General features: G+C 43.8%; 1 protein-coding gene across 1 annotated transcript in view; it reads right to left on the reverse strand.

Annotated features, from left to right (window-relative positions):
- GPA33 (glycoprotein A33) overlaps positions 1-19,133 on the reverse strand; it is a 52,648-nt gene that overhangs the window by 26,302 nt on the left and 7,213 nt on the right. Inside the window, exons 2-3 of the mRNA XM_005907606.2 lie at positions 9,359-9,513; positions 515-731 (exon numbers count right to left, since the gene is read on the reverse strand). Of these exons, the coding sequence (XP_005907668.1) occupies positions 515-731; positions 9,359-9,513 (372 nt within the window). The remainder of the gene's footprint in view (positions 1-514; positions 732-9,358; positions 9,514-19,133) is intronic.

A 19,133-nucleotide genomic window follows, 5' to 3' on the forward strand; every position in this document is an offset into this window, starting at 1 on the left:
GATGAATGGTGTGTTAGAGCCAAGGTCTGGGGAGATGGTGGTGTGAAGGACTTCTACTGATTAGCTGAATTTAGAGCTGGAAAAAATGCCTGACTTGTAAGAGTCATGATTTGGCCCTCAGCATCATAGCAAAGCAGTTAGAATCTTTCCAGTAGGATCTAGGATTGCCATTTTTCTTCTCTTTAGTAAGTTTTCCATGAAAAAGAGAGGAGCTGGTGTGAAGGAAAGAGCACTGGAGGAAGCATGGACAAGAATCTCCAGGGATGACCCCCAGGGACCACTCCAAATCAGCCTTGACCTCTGTCCTGGGGAGCTGTATGCCCAGACAGAACCGTATTTGGTTCCAGGGGGAGAAGCAGACCCCCCAAGCCTCTGGACAGACCAGATGAGGGGAGAAGTCTTAGCTCTTCATTAGGCATTGCTTCCAGTTTTACCTTGCCACCAGGGTGCCTCCTCCTCACACCCCACCCTCCCCAGCCTCTTCCTATCACCCCAGGAGGGAGGAAGCACTCACCAAGGACCAAGAGATAGACACGTGACTTGGAGACGCCACCCAGATCTGACGTTAGCAAGACGGAGCACTCATAGGTGCCATTGTCATCCATGGTCAACTGGTCAATGGTGATGGAGGCATCTGACTGCTCGGCGTTGTTTGATATTCTAGCACGATTCTGATAAAGTTCACCGTAGACATATTCTTTGGTCGAAAATGCCCAGATGAGCACGCTTTCCTGGAAGGAAGAAGAAATACCACTTGGTCTTCAGCCTAAGGCCCTGGCATGATGCTGCAGCCTGTCCTGTCTACCCTCACCAACCGTCCCCAGGCCCAGATGTACTGACAAGCCGACCCTGCAGAACAAAGAGCTCCACATATGGGGCCCACTCATGGATTCCTCTTATGATCTATAGTACTAAAAGCCCGGGGCACTGGAGGAATCAACCTGCCTGACTTCAGGCTCTACTACAAAGCCACAGTCATCAAGACAGTATGGTACTGGCACAAAGACAGAAATATAGATCAATGGAACAAAATAGAAAGCCCAGAGATAAATCCATGCACCTGTGGACACCTTATCTTTGACAAAGGAGGCAAGAATATACAATGCAGAAAAGACAATCTCTTTAACAAGTGGTGCTGGGAAAACTGGTCAACCACTTGTAAAACAATGAAACTAGAACACTTTCTAACACCATACACAAAAATAAACTCAAAATGGATTAAAGATCTAAACATAAGACCAGAAACTATAAAACTCTTAGAGGAGAACATAGGCAAAACACTCTCCGACATACATCACAGCAGGATCCTCTATGACCCACCTCCCAGAATATTGGAAATAAAAGCAAAAATAAACAAATAGGATCTAATTAAAATTAAAAGCTTCTGCACAACAAAAGAAACTATAAGCAAGGTGAAAAGACAGCCTTCAGAATGGGAGAAAATAATGGCAAATGAAGCAACTGACAAACAACTAATCTCAAAAATATACAAGCAACTCCTGCAGCTCAATTCTAGAAAAATAAACGACCCAATCAAAAAATGGGCTAAAGAACTAAACAGATATTTCTCCAAAGAAGACACACAGATGGCTAACAAACACATGAAAAGATGCTCAACATCACTCGTTATCAGGAAAATGCAAATCAAAACCACCATGAGGTACCATCTCACGCCAGTCAGAACGGCTACTATCCAAAAGTCTACAAACAATAAATGCTGGAGAGAGTGTGGAGAAAAGGGAACCCTCTTACACTGTTGGTGGGAATGCAAACTAGTACAGCCACTATGGAGAACAGTGTGGAGATTCCTTAAAAAACTGGAAATACAACTGCCGTACGACCCAGCAATCCCACTGCTGGGCATATACACCGAGGAAACCAGAATTGAAAGAGACACGTGTACCCCAATGTTCATCGCAGCACTGTTTATAATAGCCAGGACATGGAAGCAATCTAGATGTCCAACAGCAGATGAATGGATAAGAAAGCTGTGGTACATATGCACAATGGAGTATTACTCAGCCATTAAAAAGAATACATTTGAATCAGTTCTAATGAGGTGGATGAAATTGGAGCCTATTATACAGAGTGAAGTAAGCCAGAAGGAAAAACATAAATACAGTATACTAAAGCATATATGTGGAATTTAGAAAGATGGTAATGACAACCTTGTATGCGAGACAGCAAAAGAAACACAGATGTATAGAACAGTCTTTTGGACTCTGTGGGAGAGGGAGGGGGGATGATTTGGGAGAATGGCATTAAAACATGTGTAATATCATATAAGAAATGAATCGCCAGTCCAGGTTGGATGCAGGATACAGGAAGCTTGGGGCTGGTGCACTGGGATGACCCAGAGGGATGGTATGGGGAGGGAGGTGGAAGGGGGGTTCATGATGAGGAACACGTGTACACCCATGGTGGATGCATGTTGATGTATGGCAAAACCAATACAATATTGTAAAGTAAAAAATAATAATAATAATTTAAAATTTTTAAAAATATTTAGACAGAAAAAAAGAGAAAAAGCAGTTCCTCAGAGTTATCTGTGAGGCTGTCTCCCAGGCTAAAGTCCTTAGTAATGTCCCAAAATAAAAGTTAATTCACAACCAAAAAAAAAAAACCCAGGGCAGGTAGGCACTTCATACCAGAGGCTTTCACCTCTTGTAACCTATGGCACCTCTTACTTACTCCATTTTAGTTCTGTTCTCAAACCTTTAGTTAACCAATATTAATTGAGTATATAAGATGTCCAGGCATTGTGTTGGGCAGTCATCCATGGCTTGCAACCCCCCTTTATTTATTCGACTCTTACCTTTGGAATTTGTTTATTCATCAATATACTCATCATTTATCAAATAAAACATGGTACTAGCTAAGATCACTACTTTGAGCCAGACAGCCTCAATTCAAATCCCAGCTCTGCCACTTAGTAGTTGTATGATCTTGAGCAAAATATTAGAGGAAAACAATAGAATGGGAAAGACTAGAGAGCTCTTCAAGAAAATTAGAGATATCAAGGGAGCATTTCATGCAAAGATGTGCACAATAAAGGACAGAAATGGTATGGACCTAACAGAAGGAGAAGATAATAAGAAGAGGTGGCAAGAATACACAAAAGGACTATACAAAAAAAGACCTTCATGACCCAGATAACCATGATGGTGTGATCACTCACCTAGAGCCAGACATCTTGGAATGCAAAGCCAAATGGACCTTAGGAAGCATCACTACAAACAAAGCTAGTGGAGGTGACAGAATTCCAGTTGAGCTATTTCAAATCGTAAAAAATGATGCTGCTAAAATGCTGCACTCTATATGCTAGCAAATTTGGAAAACTCAGCAGTGGCCACAGGACTGGAAAAGGTCAGTTTTCAATTCAGTCTCAAAGAAAGGCAACGCCAAAGAATGCTCAAACTACCGCACAATTGCACTCATCTCACACGGTAGCAAAGTAAAGCTCAAAATTCTCCAAGTCAGGTTTCAACAGTACATGAACTGTGAACTTCCAGATGTTCAAGATGGATTTAGAAAAGGCAGAGAAACCAGAGATCAAATTGCCAAAATTCGTTGGGTCATCAAAAAAGCAAGAGAATTCCAGGAAAACAACTACTTCTGCTTTATTGACTACACTAAAGCATTTGACTGTGTGGACCACAACAAATTGTGGAAAATTCTTCAAGAGATGGGAATACTAGACCACCTTACCTGACTCCTGAGAAATCTATATGCAGGTCAAGAAGCAACAGATTGTACTAGACATGGAACAGTAGACTGGCTACAAATAGGGAAAGGAGTATGTCAAGGCTGTATATTGTCACCCTGCTTATTTAACTTATATGCAGAGTACATCATGAGAAATGCTGGGCTGGATGAAGCACAAGCTGGAATCAAGATTGCTGGGAGAAATGTCAATAACCTCAGATATGCAGATAACACCACCCTTAAGTCAGAAAGTAAAGAGGAACTAAAAAGTCTCTTGATGAAAGTGAAAGAGGAGAGTGAAAAAGTCAGCTTAAAACTCAACATTCAGAAAACTAAGATAATGGCATCTGGTCCCATCACTTTATGGCAAATAGATAGGGAAACAATGGAAACCCTGAGAGACTTTATTTTGGGGGGCTCCAAAATCACTGCAGATGGTGACTGCAGCCATGAAATTAAAAGATTCTTGCTCCTTGGAAAAAAAGCTATGACCAACCCAGACAGTTTATTAAAAAACAGAGACATTATTTTGCTGACAAAGGTCTGTCTAGTCAAAGCTATGGTTTTTCTAGTAGTCATGTATGGATGTGAGAGTTGGACTATAAAGATGGTTGAGCACCAAAGAATTGGTGCTTTTGAACTGTGGTGTTGGAGAAGACTCTTGAGAGTCCTTGGACTGCAAGGAGATCCAACCAGTCAATCCTAAAAGAAATGTTCTGAAGTCCTAATATTCACTGGAAGGACTGATGTTGAAGCTGAAACTCCAATAATTTGGCCACCTGATGTGAAGAGCTGATTTATTTGAAAAGACCCTGATGCTGGGAAAAACTGAAAGTGGGAGGAGAAGGGGACGACAGAGGATGAGATGGTTGGATGGCATCACTGACTCAGTGGACATGAGTTTGAACAAGCTCCAGGAGCTGGTGATGGGAAGCCTGGTGTGCTGTAGTCCATGGGGTCACAAAGAGTCAGACACAACTGAGCAACTGAACTGAACTGAACTGAGTGAAATATTTGACTCCTTTATGAGTCTCTTTCTTCTTCTACAAAGTGGAGATAATGATAATAACACTTGTATCATAGGATTTTTGTGAGGATTGAAGTAGATAATATACGAAAAGCAAATGGCATTGAGCCATGGGCTTAATGAAGCCACCTCAGGTAAGCAAGTAGAGAAATGGCAAGCCCCCAAGCTACTTAATTGAGAAAGTCAGGGAGAGGTCAGAGAGATAAGAGTGGAAGCCAAGATAAGACTATCAGAAAGCCAAGAGAGAGAGATTCTGAGATGGGGGAAGTGGCTGATCATTAGAAAAGCTAGGGAGAAATGAAATAAGATGAGGACAGAATCAGTACATTAAATTTAACAAAAGAGAAGTTGCTGGTGATTTTGGTGGAGTGTTAGGGGAGGAAGGCAGACCATGCTGGGTAGGGAAAAGAGTCAGGTCTGAGGTCTGCATGTACTCTTTATGCAAATCAGGAAAAGATACTCTAGTTGTTGGACAGACACATCTGTGCCAAGCTAATGGTGATCAGGTCCCCTGGGCTGGGTACCCAGATGCATAATTCACCCGGTCACATGCCACAGCTCTGGTAGGAACAGATGACTCTCAGGAAGCTTGGCTGAGACAGGGAGGAACAAGAAAGCAAGAGATGAGGACCTGTCTTGAGCTGTGGATGAGTGCATGGATGTTGGTCTTTCTCAGTTCAACTTTTTTCTGACCTACTGGTTACAGCTATCCTAAGGCTTCCCCTTTCTTGACTCTCCCCCATGTCATCTCCCACTCTTGCTAGTACCTGTCACAATAACCTCCTTGAGGGCATAGATGTAATCCTTTTCTCTGCACTCTTACTTGCTATCAAGTAACAGCAAATTAAAATTAAAAATAGGGCTGTGATAGAACTCACAGAGTATTCTCACACCTAGACAGCATGTTAAAAAGCAGAGTCATTACTTTGCCTACAAATGTCTGTCTAGTCAAGGCTATGTTTTTCCAGTGGGTCATGTATGGATGTGCAAGGTGAACCATAAAGAAGGCTGAGCACTGAAGAATTGATGCTTTTGAACTGTGGTGTTGGAGAAGACTCTTGAGAGTCCCTTGGACTGCAAGGAGATCCAACCAGTCCACTCTAAAGGAGATCAGTCCTGGGTGTTCATTGGAAAGACTGATGCTGAAGCTCCAATACTTTGAACACCTGATGAGAAGAACTGAATCATTAGAAAAGACCCTATGCTGGGAAAGATTGAAGGCAGGAAGAGAAGGGGCTGACAGAGGATGAGATGGTTGGATGGCATCAACAACTCGATGGACATGAGTTTGAGCAAGCTCTGGGAGTTGGTGATGGACAGGGAAGCCTGGTGTGCTGCAGTCGATGGGGTCGCAAAGAGCTGGACACAACTGAACGACTGAACTAAACTGAACTTACTTGCTCTCAACGTGATTGCCTCAAATCCTTTAGGAAGTAAGGGATCAGTCAACATAAGATCTTTAGTATTTATCTCAAAAGAGGTAAATTTATCTTTGTTAGGTGCCTGGCAGAGACCTAACATCTGGTTTGCTGAGAGAACATGTCTTCAGTTTCTGCAAGCTAACGGCAGCAGCTGCCTTCTCTAGGTTTTTTTCCTGGTATTCTGGAAACAGATAGGACAGGTACTCTGGCCCATCAGGGTCCCTTGGGCAACAGAGAGTAAGGTGCCTCAGGCCAAGAATTACTCTCCTTTCTCCTCAGCCCTGCTGCTCTAGGACTTGGGTGTCTTGGGTCATCCCTTCTTCTCTGTTAGGGAAAAGCTTAATGCCTTCTCTCTGAATAGCTGGGGATCTAATGCCAAGCATGTTTGCACTTTAAAAGTAGAAGTAACTTTAAAATTGATGAATAGGGACTTTTCTGGTGGTCAGTGGTTAAGACTGTTTCCACGGCAGGGGGTGAGGGTTTGATCCTTGGTTAGGGAACTAAGATCCCATATGCCACTTGGTGTAGCAAAAAAAAAAAAAATTAAACCCAAAAAACTTGTGAATAGATGTCCTTCTCCTTACAGTTAAAGAAATGTGAATTTCATCAATAATGAGATATTTTCCCACTCATCAAATTCACAAATATCAGATAGTTTGAGAATAGTCTGAATTAGAGAAATAAGTGCCTGCACTGTTGGTGAACCTGAAAATTGGTCTGACATACAAAGAAGGCAACTTGACATTTATCAAAATTTTAAATTCATATAGCTTTTGACCCCAAAGTTCCATTTTAAAATAATTTATCTTATATATGAATACATATTTATAAACAATTACAATAGTAGTTATAAATATATACCTAGAGACATGCATATATGGATATTTATTGCAATATTATTTGTAGTAGCAAAATATAGGGAGTAAAACAAATGTCCATCATTGGTACATATAGAGCATTCATAAAATGAAATATATAATATGAATTTTTTAAAAAAAGATAAATATAAATGCACTGACATATGGAAAGAGCTCCAAAGTATATTAAGAGGAAAAAATCCAAGTGGAGGACAGTGTGCATGAAGTTTATAGAAACTTACATATTCATATGTAAGTTCATATGTAAATATATGCCTATGTTTACATGTGATGCATCTACAGATCAGATCAGATCACATCAGTTGCTCAGTCCCGTCCGACTCTTTGCGACCCCATGAATCACAGCACGCCAGGCCTCCCTGTCCATCACCAACTCCCGGAGTTCACTCAGACTCACGTCCATCGAGTCAGTGATGCCATCCAGCCATCTCATCCTCTGTCGTACCCTTCTCCTCCTGCCCCCAATCCCTCCCAGCATCAGAGTCTTTTCCAATGAGTCAACTCTTCACATGAGGTGGCCAAAGTACTGGAGTTTCAGCTTTAGCATCATTCCTTCCAAAGAAATCCCAGGGCTGATCTCCTTCAGAATGGATTGGTTGGATCTCCTTGCAGTCCAAGGGACTCTCAAGAGTCTTCTCCAACACCACAGTTCAAAAGCATCAATTCTTCGGCACTCAGCCTTCTTCACAGTCCAACTCTCACATCCATACATGACCACTGGAAAAACCATAGCCTTGACTAGACGAACCTTTGTTGGCAAAGTGATGTCTCTGCTTTTGAATATGCTATCCAGGTTGGTCATAACTTTCCTTCCAAGGAGTAAGCGTCTTTTAATCTCATGGCTGCAGTCACCGTCTGCAGTGACTTTGGAGCAGGAGAAGGCCACCCCAAAACCTGGGAATAGCGGCTGCCTCTAGTGGGCTTCCCAGGTACTGCAGTGGGAAGAATCCCACCGATAATCCACCTGATGATGCAGAAGATGTAAGAGACCAGGTTCTACCCCTGGGTTGGGGAGATCCACTGGAGTAGGAAATGGCAACGCACTTAAGCATTCTTGCCTGGAAAATTCCACGGACAAGGAGCCTGCCAGGCTCCAGTCCATGGGGTTGCAAAGAGTTGGACACCACTGAGCACACACACTCACACACTCACACACACACACACACACACACACACACACCTCTAGTGAGGGGAATAGGGGACTGGGATTCTAGGGTGGAAAGCAGATGTATTTTCGTGTATATGAATATATACATTTTCTGAACTGGCATAAAGAACCATTGGAAGGAAACACAAGAAACCAGATCTTAGCCAAAAGTGGTATTCACAGTACCGAATGATTGTGGCAGAAATACCAATAAATTAGAGTAAACGTGGCCCCCAACGAACCAGTAGCAGTGAAAATTAGCCTTGTCTGGGAGAAAGAGGAGATAAGGGGATTAGGGTATGGAAACTGGGGCAGGGATGGGACAAGATTGGCAAGGATGGGAATGAGACTTATCAATGTACTTCTTCATGATGTTTTAATTTTTGGACCTTAGGATTACTATCTATTCCAAAATAGAAAATAAAATCTCCCCATACTCCCTGAAAGAACCCAAGCAGGAAGGAAAAAAAGCTACAACAAAATTTGGTCTCTGGGAGAGCTCTGTGTTAATCAAAAGTGATGACTGACTCAAATGATACAGTAAAGGTCCCTTGAGACTGGACGAGAGAAAGATGTTTGAGGGAAGGTAACTCTTTCAAACTAGAGATGGCACAGTACAGCCCTCCCTGGGTCCAACATTCACTGCTCCTTCCCCACCCAGCCCAGCCCGGGCGTTAACGAGGTTTAGTCTGTCTAACTTGTATTGAAAGGTTTTGTAGTGCGTGTCCTCTAAGACAGGAGTCCCCAGCCTCCAGGTCACAGGCCGGTACTGGTCCTTGGCCTGTGAGGAGCCGGGCCACACAGCAGGAGATGAGAGGCAGGCAAGCGAGCAAAGCTTCATCTGTGTGTACAGCTGCTCCCATCACTCGCATTACCACCTGAGCTCTGCCTCCTGTCAGATCAGTTTCTGGAAAATAAGCTCAGGGCTTCCACTGATTCTCATGATGATGAGTTGTATAATTATTTCATTGTATATCAGAATTTAATAATAATACAAATAAAGTGCACAATAAATGTAATGTCTTGAGTCATCCCCAAACCACCTCCCACCCCCCAGTCCCTGGAAAAATAGTCTTTCACAAAATAGGTCCCTGGTGCCAAAAAGGTTGGGAACTGCTGCTCTATGGTCAGGTCATACTCAGTCCTATATGCATGCTCCCAGCATTTTAAGGATCCTTACCGTATGACTCCTTAGAAGCTTGTCCCACTGGATAAATCCTTCTCGGTTGGGGGAGGAAGTCTGGTAGGAGCATGGAAGGGTAACATTTTTCCCCCTCGCAGCCCGAAGAACATCCTTTGGGGTTTCCACAAAGATGCCATGGACAGTCACCCAGACTGGAAAGAAAGCAGGAAGTAAATGACATGGCATACCCACTCACTATCCACTGGATCTCCTCCAACCACAGCTCAACACACTACAACTGCGATCTTGGCCATGGCACACCGGCTATTCTCCTCCAAGCCTTGGGTGAAGACAAACACGTATACCTTGGTTCACCCTGTCCCCGTCCTGCAGCATCTCAATAAAGTTAAGAGGCTTGTGTGGTGGGCAAAAGCCTGGCTTTGAGCCTCAGCCCCACCCCTCCCTTTAGGCATTGTGTGAACTTTTCTTAGCCTCAGCTCTCATCCAGAAAAAGGAACATTAATACTTTTCAGAACTGTTTGGAGAATTAAATGAGATAACATGTAAATGTTTTGCTTAATGCCTGGCACATAGAACACACTCAATAAATATTTCCCCCCATCTTTTTTGTTGTGATGATAATTCACTCAATATTTAATACATATTTATGGAGCACTTATATATGATAAATTTGAATAAGATTAAGTTAAGGTAAAGAGAGAGAGGGTACTCTCAGGAGCATTTATTCTATATAAGTTTATCAGAAAAAAAGAAAACGGTGAGAAAAAGAGTGTGGTCACACTAGCATCTCTCATCACATACATTCTTACCATGTGACATTGACTCTCTCCCATCGATACCTGGGGTCTGTGTCCCCTCCCCCTGAATCTGAGTCGGCCTGTAACTGCAGTGTGAGAGACGCCCATTTGGCTGAAGCTCTAGTAAATGGATTTCTTTCCCATAGAGTCTGGGTGCCCTTTGAACTGCTGATTTTTATGCTGTTTCTCAGGTGGGCAAGTCCATACTTGGGCCCATCAGCAATAACCCTCCTTATTGGTTTCTGTGTTAGGGGTTGGGTTCCCATGGATACAACATCTCTGTGTTTCCTACTCATTTCTATGTTGCCCTTCTGTATGTAGTAACTTTGATCAGCCCTCAGGTCTTCCTTAGGAGGAATTGCTCTGTATGTCGGTGTAGATTCGGTGTGCCTGTAAGGGTAGCATAGCACTGAGTTTAAATGCACAGGCTTCAGAGCTAGAATGCCTCTTTGGAATTCCAGTTCCTTTATCTGTTAAATGTGTAGCCTTGAGCAACTTACTTAAGCTCTCTGTGCCAGAGTCCTTGCTTGAAAAACGGGTTGTTTGAAAATTAAATAACATGAAATGTGTACTTTGTTTAGAATGATTCCTGACCCATGCTGCTGCTTCTGCTAAGTCACGTCAGTCGTGTCCGACTGTGTGTGATCCCATAGACGGCAGCACACCAGGCTCGCCTGTCCCTGGGATTCTCCAGGCAAGAACACTGGAGTGGGTTGCCATTTCCTTCTCCAATGCATGAAAGTGAAAAAGTGAAAGTGAAGTCGCTCAGTCGTGTCCGACTCTTAGCGACCCCATGGACTGCAGCCCACCAGGCTCCTCCATCCATGGGATTTTCCAGGAAAGAGTACTGGAGTGGGGTGCCATTGCCTTCTCCATCTTGACCCATAATCAGTGCTTAATATATGACAGTTACATTACATATGTGTGTGTTCTATATATATATATATATATAGACATATTGAACAACTTCTACTTTTTCATCTAATAGTCTTTTGTTGAGGTGCATCCTTAATTAGAAATTAATCACAAGAAAAACCATCACCATCACCATGGATGAACTATTGTAAATAAATAATAATTACTAATGACTATACTAAAGAATAGATCAAGCGGCTTCCCTGGTGGTCCAATGGTTAAGAATCTGCCTGTCAATGCAGGGGATATGAGTTCAATCCCTGGTCTAAGAAGATTCCACATATGGCGGGGCAACTAAGCCTATGCATGCTAGAACCCATGCTCTGCAATTAGAGAAGCCGCCACAATGAGAAGCCCATGCACCGCAACTAGAGAGGAGCCCTTATCACCGCAACTAGAGAAAAGCCCAAGAGCAGCAACCGAGACTCAGTGCAGCGAAAAGTAAGTAAGTTAAATAATTTAAAAAGAATAGATCACTTTTAAAGATCATAATAACAGTGAGTTGAAGTCATTTTATGTGAGTGAGAGAAGAGACTGAAATGAATGGATGAGTAAGAACTCATAAAGAAAGGGAAAATATATTGAACAAATATAGAGTGCTATTTAATGTTATTTGTAAACCTGAGAAGGATTTTTAAAGGCCAATCCTGTGCCCTAAGGCACACTTACATTTTCCATAATCCTAGATGAGAATTTATCCTATGTTTAAGCACTTCATGCCAACAGCCATCACTGGGAATCCTCCATAGCTAATCTAAATCCTTCTCGCTGACTTCAGTGAGTATCCTCTTGTTCTGACATTACTGGCAACAAAGACATCTGGCTTAACTTCTTAATAGCCTCCCATCATAAACTCAGAGGCTTCTGATGTTTGTAATCACCAGCTTTCTCATTCCTAGTTCTGTAATAAACTGTAATAAGTCCAGTTCCTTTCACCTCTTCCCATAGGCTTACTGTGACCCACATTCTATGGAATCTTTGCATCCTACGCAGTGGATGAGGGAAAAGCACCGGGTGAGGATATCTAATCTATAATCAGAACACTAGGGAGTGGAGAAGTTGGTTTCTAGAGCTTTCCAACAACCTCCCTTTTTACTTTTTGTATAGGTCTACACTGGGCATGTTCTGGGCGACTGGAAAGAAGATGCCACCCTCTCCCCAGTCGTTGCCACTCACACATCCTGTTGCTCCTAACAGCTGTGTCTCTCCTGCTCCAGAAGTATTCTTTCTCTCCTCCTCCCTGCTGCTCTCCTTTCTTTTTTTTCCAAGGCTGGGCTCTTCCGATATTGATGAAGATCATCTCTCTAAGCTAATTCACCATAAGGTGTTAAAAACTAATAAATAGTTCAGGGATATGTTGACCTTCCCAAGGTATACAAATTGGGAGAGTAGGTGCTTTCACCTGCAAAGAAGGAATGAAAATCTCAGAATTTTGTGCCACAAGCACCACCTACGCATGCCTTCACCCTAGTGCTCTCTCGTGAAAGGTTGTCACACAAAGTGGCAGAGTGGCCAAAAGCACAGCCACTGAAGCCAACTGCCCAGGCCGGCATCCTCATCCTTAGTTTTCCTAGCAGCGCAACCTTGCACAACTTAATTAACTTCTCTGTACCTCAGGTTCCTTGACTATAAAATGAGGTTAATTATACTACCTAACTCAAGGCTGTGAGTGTTGGATGACAACATATTTAGTATGCACAACCTTTACCCTGGCAGATAAGCAAGAGCTGTATCCACATTCTATATTGTCATGTCTTCTCCTCTGCTACACTGTGCTTCTTTCATTTTCATATCCTCAGGGCTCAACAAAGTGCCTAATACATAGGAAATACTCAATTAAGTGCCCTTTGCCAACAAAATGAATGAGTTACGAAGAACTTAAGTTTAAAAGATAGGTAGGATTTACAACCAGAGAAACTTAGTTGCTAGAAGATGTAAAAAAAAAAAAAAAATCAAATAAATAACCAAAGGAGCCCCAGAGAGGGGACACCAAGTCTGCAGGTGGCCCCAGGTGGAAATGGTAAAGGTCACTGAAACTCCCTAAGTGACTGGGGTGTGAAGACTCAGCTTGAGGCCTCCAGAATTGCTTGTAAATAATTAAGGTTTGTTAAGAAGATAATAAACGGTCTCTTGAGAGCTAACTAGAAAGCAATACATCCAAGGAGGCTAATGAAATGCTTGATGGAACCCGGCTGCTTGAGGCGTAAATAGCACATTATGGGAACCCTTGGGAAACTGGCAGTAATGCCTCCACTTAGGAAAATCCATTTGCACAGAGAAACCACGTCTTAGGGAGGACGTGTGCTGGAGGCCAGAAGGGACCCATCGTGCCTTAGGACTAGATAGATGGAGCTCTTACAGTGAGAAAGTGCTGGTCTCTAGGGCAAGGGGTGCAGCTCATACATGCACGTGCGTGTTGGTTTGTCCTGTCCCCCAAGGTGGACATGACGCCTGCAGGCTCTCAGAATGACAGCTGGGGAAGGAGAGATGGAGAGATGGGGAGGCGGGGTTAGAACTCAATGGACATTTGTGGAAGCCTTTTTTCAACAAAGATCTTTAGGAATCTATATATTCCAGTCAATTTAATGAATTTTTCCTAAGGCCCTAGTTTAGTGCAAGGCACTGAGAAAATGATCAGAGGCATGTTCATGCCCCTACCTTCTTGGGGAATCCACCAGGACCGTCTCAGCCCTTACTGGCTTTGCTGAACTGCTCCAGGGAGCTTGTGTCCCACACACATCATTATCATGTCACTGTGGGTCTACGTGTGCAGGCTGCCTCCCCTCATCACATGGCAGCTCCTTCTAGCAGGGTGTGTGTCTCAGACTTCTCTTGTACTCATCACTTGCCAGTTCCCACCACCAAGGTGTCTACACAGAGCTGGGTGCTAATAAGACCTTGTTTGTTGAGTGGTTTGTATTCCCTGCCCAGGAAGAAGTTAGAAGTCACTGTCAGCCAGCATCCTAACAAAGCCTAAGTAAGTGTTTAGTGCAAGTGTTAAGGAGGGAAGTGTGAAGGGATGGAGGTGGGGAGAGAGGAGAAGGACTGCGTTTGGATCCAGAAGAAGGATTTTAATGGAAAGCCTTAGTGAGATGATGGGACTTGAAATAGCCCCCAAGGGACTCAGTTCATGTTGTTGAACTTGTGTATGTAAGAGAGTAAAGCAGGGTGCATAACTGTGCATATAACAGTATCTCACTTCCACAGAGTCACAGAAAGTAAATTTTAGAAGAAAATATATCAAAGTATAGAATTAATAGCAGTTATCTCTGGATTCCGGATTTCTTCTTTGTGTATTTTTATTTTCCAAACATTCTGCAGCAGACATGTGATACTCTTGCAACCATAAAACTGAGTTACATTTCTACAAGTCAAGTAGGAAATAAGGAAGCAAAGAAGTGAGGACGGACTGTTTTGTCAGGGAGCTTGCCTAACACAGAGAAATGGGAAAGCTGCAGATAGAAGGCTATGAAAGATCTTGAGAAGGTCTCTTTCATCCCCTCTGGAATGGAAGATGGAGAGACTTGAGCAGGCTCCTAGGTCATAGGGATGGAGCTCCTAGAAAAGAAGTGACTCCTTAACAAAATAAAGGAGGAGAAGCCTGATGGAGCACGACCCCTGCCTGGGTGGGTATGGGCAAAGGTGGAGGACTAGCCTTGCCCACGGCAAGAGGCACCTGTGCCCGAGTGTGCAGAAAGAGAGCAGCCAGTGGGCAGGAGTGGAGGAGTGAGTTCTGACCAGGGGCTCTGCCCTCCACCGCTACGCTCGCTCTCTGTCTGTCTGTCTGAGCGTCTATCTATCGCCATATTCTGCCTATGCCGGGTGTTTATGGCATCCCTGACTCACAGGGCAGAGAACAAGGAAGCCGCCCAAAGGGCACTGACTGCCAGGAGAGGAAGAACCCCAGGAAGGAGGCGGGTTCCAAGTGTGACAGTTGGTGCCCTGGGCAGAGAGGGTGCTCTGGGAACAGAGACAAGCTCAACAGTTAGGGTTAGGGATATGGGAACAAAACCTGAGTGTTGCCAAGGTGGAGTGGTTTGAGGAGCAACTGAACTTTACCTCCAAGTCAAATATATTCTCCACTGGCTGTCTCAATACTAAAATCCCACCACTGACTGAAGGCGCTGTGTGTGCGTGTGCGTGCATGTGTGTGTGTGTGTGTGTGTGTGTGTGTCTGCATGCGCTTAGCCACTTGGTCATGTCTGACTCTGCAGCTCCATGGAGCCCGCCAGGCTCCTCTGTCCATGGGATTCTCCAGGCAAGAATACTGGAGTGGGTTGCCATGCCCTCCTCCAGGGGATCTTCCCAGGAATGCAAGTGCTGCTTGGGAGGGAGGGAGGGAAGGCACAGTGAGTGGCTCTCTTCCTTTAACCTGCAGGGCAAACCCATCTCCTTAATTAGCCCCTCTCACCCATCCATTCCCTAGAAAAGGGATGCAGGATGGATAAATGTTGATTTAAAAAAACAAATGCAATTAGGAAACTGAGGCTTGGAGAGAAGGATAGAGTAAAGGCAAAGAAAGAAAGACAGGTAGGAAACTGAGAGCAAACCAGCTTGCTGCCTGCTGAGGTTCAAAGGGGTGGGTGCTCATTCGTTGACACCCACTCAGCAAATGGCTGCTGGACACCTGTGTTCCAAGGGCTCTGCTGGACTCCGGGGGAAAATGGCAACCAGAGACAGACACAGTTCCCGCATCACAGAGATAAATGTAAAACCATCATGGTAACCGGTGGTACACAGTCAATGACAGGATATAACAGAGGACTTGGGGATGAGGTGAGGTTGTCCTGAGGAAAGGCCCTTTGAGCTGACATTGGAGGATGGGCAGGAGGGAACCACAGGAAAAAAGAGGAAGAGGTGAGAGGAGGAGAGAAGAGCATGTACAGAGGTCAGGGCACGGGAGAAGGTGGGCCACATTCCAGAAACTAAAACAAGCCGCTGTGCAGCAATGAAAGTGGGTGGTGTGGGTGGGCCATGATGATTCCAAATAAACAGAGGCCAAGTTCAAACTTCATACTTGTGCCCTCAGGGCAGTTTAGGACAGTTCTTGCTATCTGTCAGACTTCACCCTTCAGGACTCTCCTAGAAAGCAACTCCAAAGTTACACCTCCCCCACTGTGGTCAGAAATGTGAGATGGGCCCAAGTCAAACAGGCTATGATAGCAATTGTGGGTTTTTGTTTGTTTGTTTGTTTTCCACTATCTACATCTATTTGAAACAGTTCTTTTGAGTATGAGGGTTCTTTCTTGCATCCAAGGAGTGAGCACTTGTCAGTTTGAAAATCACTGATGTTTATCTTTAGATAATTAAATTAGGAGGAAAATGAAAAACCTACTGATAACAGAAAGAAGCAAGAGTCCTCTCCCGCCTGGCATTTGATGAGATAGATATTCGTTACTGTGCATTCCCATTGTTTTTCCAGGACAAAACATAGGGCAGAGACTTGACAACATGGGTGTGTGAAGCCAGATTGAGCTTACGTTCCGTAACTATGTCACTTGCAGGGCTGTCGTTACTATATTAGCTGGCTGTGCCCCAGACAAACAGGATCTGCTGCTACAAACCTTTCTCCCAGTCTTCATCACGAGGAGGGCACTGCTATGCTCTCAGCCACTGTCTCTTATCAAAGTTTCCTGGTTTGGTTGACAATATCCTGCTCAATATGATTTTTGTTGTCAAAATTGAGAATGATGATTGATTTCAACCCAAGGAACCTGGTGGTGAGCATAAAGGGACAAGCAGTGAATTGCTGCTTGGGACGTTACTGCTTGCTTGGGACATCAGCATAGTTTGTAAGATACTTCCAATTTGGAAATGAAGGAAGCAAATCCAAGTGCATGGTCCAAACACGCTTGTTCTTCAGTGCCCTTCGCCCCACATCGGTGTCACAGCAAAGCTCACTTCCAGGTCCTGATGCTGAAGGTAAGGCCCCCACTTCCTGTGCTCAGCAGTCTTGGCTCTGGTCAGAGTGTGGAGTTAGGGGCTCAGCCGTGGGCATAATGGTCGCCACCGTCTTTGGACCCTTTTCTCTGGCCCTCCTCACTCCTCAGTGTCAGCTCCTCGGGCCCATCTTCTTTTAGCCCATCCTCCTCTGGCTCCCAGTCAATCTTCAGGGAGATCAACCCTGAATATTCACTGGAAGGACTGATGCTAAAGCTAAAGCTCTGGTATTTTGGTCATCTGATGCAAGCAGATGATTCATTAGAAAAGTCCCTGGGAAAGATCAAAGGCAGAAGGAGACGAGGGCATCAGAGGATAGACGGCATCACCGATGCCATGAACGTGAACTTGGGCAAACTCTGGGAAGAAGTGAGGGACAGGGAGGCCTGGCATGCTGCAGCCCATGGGGTCACGGAGAGTCAGACACAACTGGGCGACTGAACAAAGTCGCAGCAGCAAAGTCTGGCCCGCAGGATCCGCTTGCAGGAGTGGAGTTGCACAGCCTACACTGGCTTTCTGGGGGCCATCTAAGAAAAGAGGGCCTAGGAATGGGCACTGGCGGAGGCAGTGGGGCTGGTTAGAGGTCAGGTGCTGGTTGGAAAGAAGCCTAGTTTGGGAAAGTTGTCCAGATAGGAAGTTAACTTAGATTTGGAGGGGACAGAGAGAAAAATCATAAAGGAAATAAGTAGGCAGAACAGCCTCAAAATCAATCATCAAGGACAAGAATCTAGCTGTTTATGTTTAGCACACATGGTAGACTCTCGTAATTTAAAGATTTGTGCTCAATAATAGTATCTGAGAATGCTTGGTAAGATGGATACCCCAGCTGGATTAAAGGGAGTTTTATATCTGAGGAGAGAGCCCAATGAAAAGAGTCGGAGGAAAAAAGAGGACCAGAAAACTATAACTTGATACTGGAAAACCAAAATATATTGTTCACAAATAGATTGTGAGCACTTGTTCTGGAAACTATGATACAGAAAAAAAAAAAAAAAAATATATATGCAGTAGTTCTTGATCCCCATGCTGCTTAGGCAAACAGGTATCAAAAAAAAAGGTTAAATGGCAGTAAATCAGATGGGGGGGAAAAAAGTGATCAAGACCTCAAAGTCAAATCGGGAAAAAAACAATGTGGCTTAAAGTTACCTGGAAAGGCTTTATGGAGAGAAAGAACTTGTGATACTTCAAGGTTAGCCAGAAAAAAGGAAGGTACCGACACTACAAAGAGGTCTGATGATAACATTTTTCCAGACCAAGAAGTGCAAGATGTAATGTGGCAAACATTTTTGTAATATCAAAAGTGTAGAGACATTCTAGGTGCTGAAATATTGGGATTTGGAAGAATGTCCCAGTGGTTTACAGAGTCTAAATGAGAGTTAGGAGAAACTAGCCTCACAATATGAGTCTTATCCTAATAGTAATGGGCAATAACTGAATACCTTCAAGTAGGTGTAGTATCATAGTCATAATTTTATTTTAACAGATCATTTTGGCTTCAGGGTGGACAGCAGATAGAAGTGGCAAAATAGGCTCATGAGCCCAGTTGGAGACTATGGAAGTAGCTTAGGAGAGGGAGCTTACTTCAGAGAGGTGTCAGAGGAAATAGAGAAAGATGAACAGATTTTAGAGATACTGGAGGGCTAAAATCATCAGGACTTAGTGATGACTTGAATTTGTAGCTAAAGGAGAAGAAGCTGTCAAGGGTGATATGGTGGTTTTAAAATATGGTCCCAAAATACTTTGGAACTCCTCTCATCAAAAGGACTCATGTCCCCGCCCTTGAACCTAGGTTCTGTGATTGCTTGATCAATAGAATATGGTAGAAGTATGGTAAAAGATGCTGGGTCAATATCCGGGCCCAGACTTTAAGATATTGGCAGCTTCCACCTTATATCTCTTTAGATGTTCACTCTTATAATCTAGACACCATGCTATGAGGAAGCCCAAGCTTCCCTGTGGAGAAGTTCATAAACAGAGGAATCAGAGTTAGCAACTACTTGCCAGCCAGTGAGCCAGAGTCTTGGAAGTGGGTCTTCCAACCCCAATCAAGTCACCCCAGCTGACACTGCATGGAGCAGGGACAAGCTGTCCCTGCCAAGCCCCATCCGAGTTGCAGATTTGTGAGCAAAATAAATGCTTATTATTATTGTTTTAAGTTA

The sequence above is a fragment of the Bos mutus genome, chromosome 3, assembly GCF_027580195.1.
Source record: "Bos mutus isolate GX-2022 chromosome 3, NWIPB_WYAK_1.1, whole genome shotgun sequence".
Taxonomy (NCBI): Eukaryota; Metazoa; Chordata; class Mammalia; order Artiodactyla; family Bovidae; genus Bos; species Bos mutus.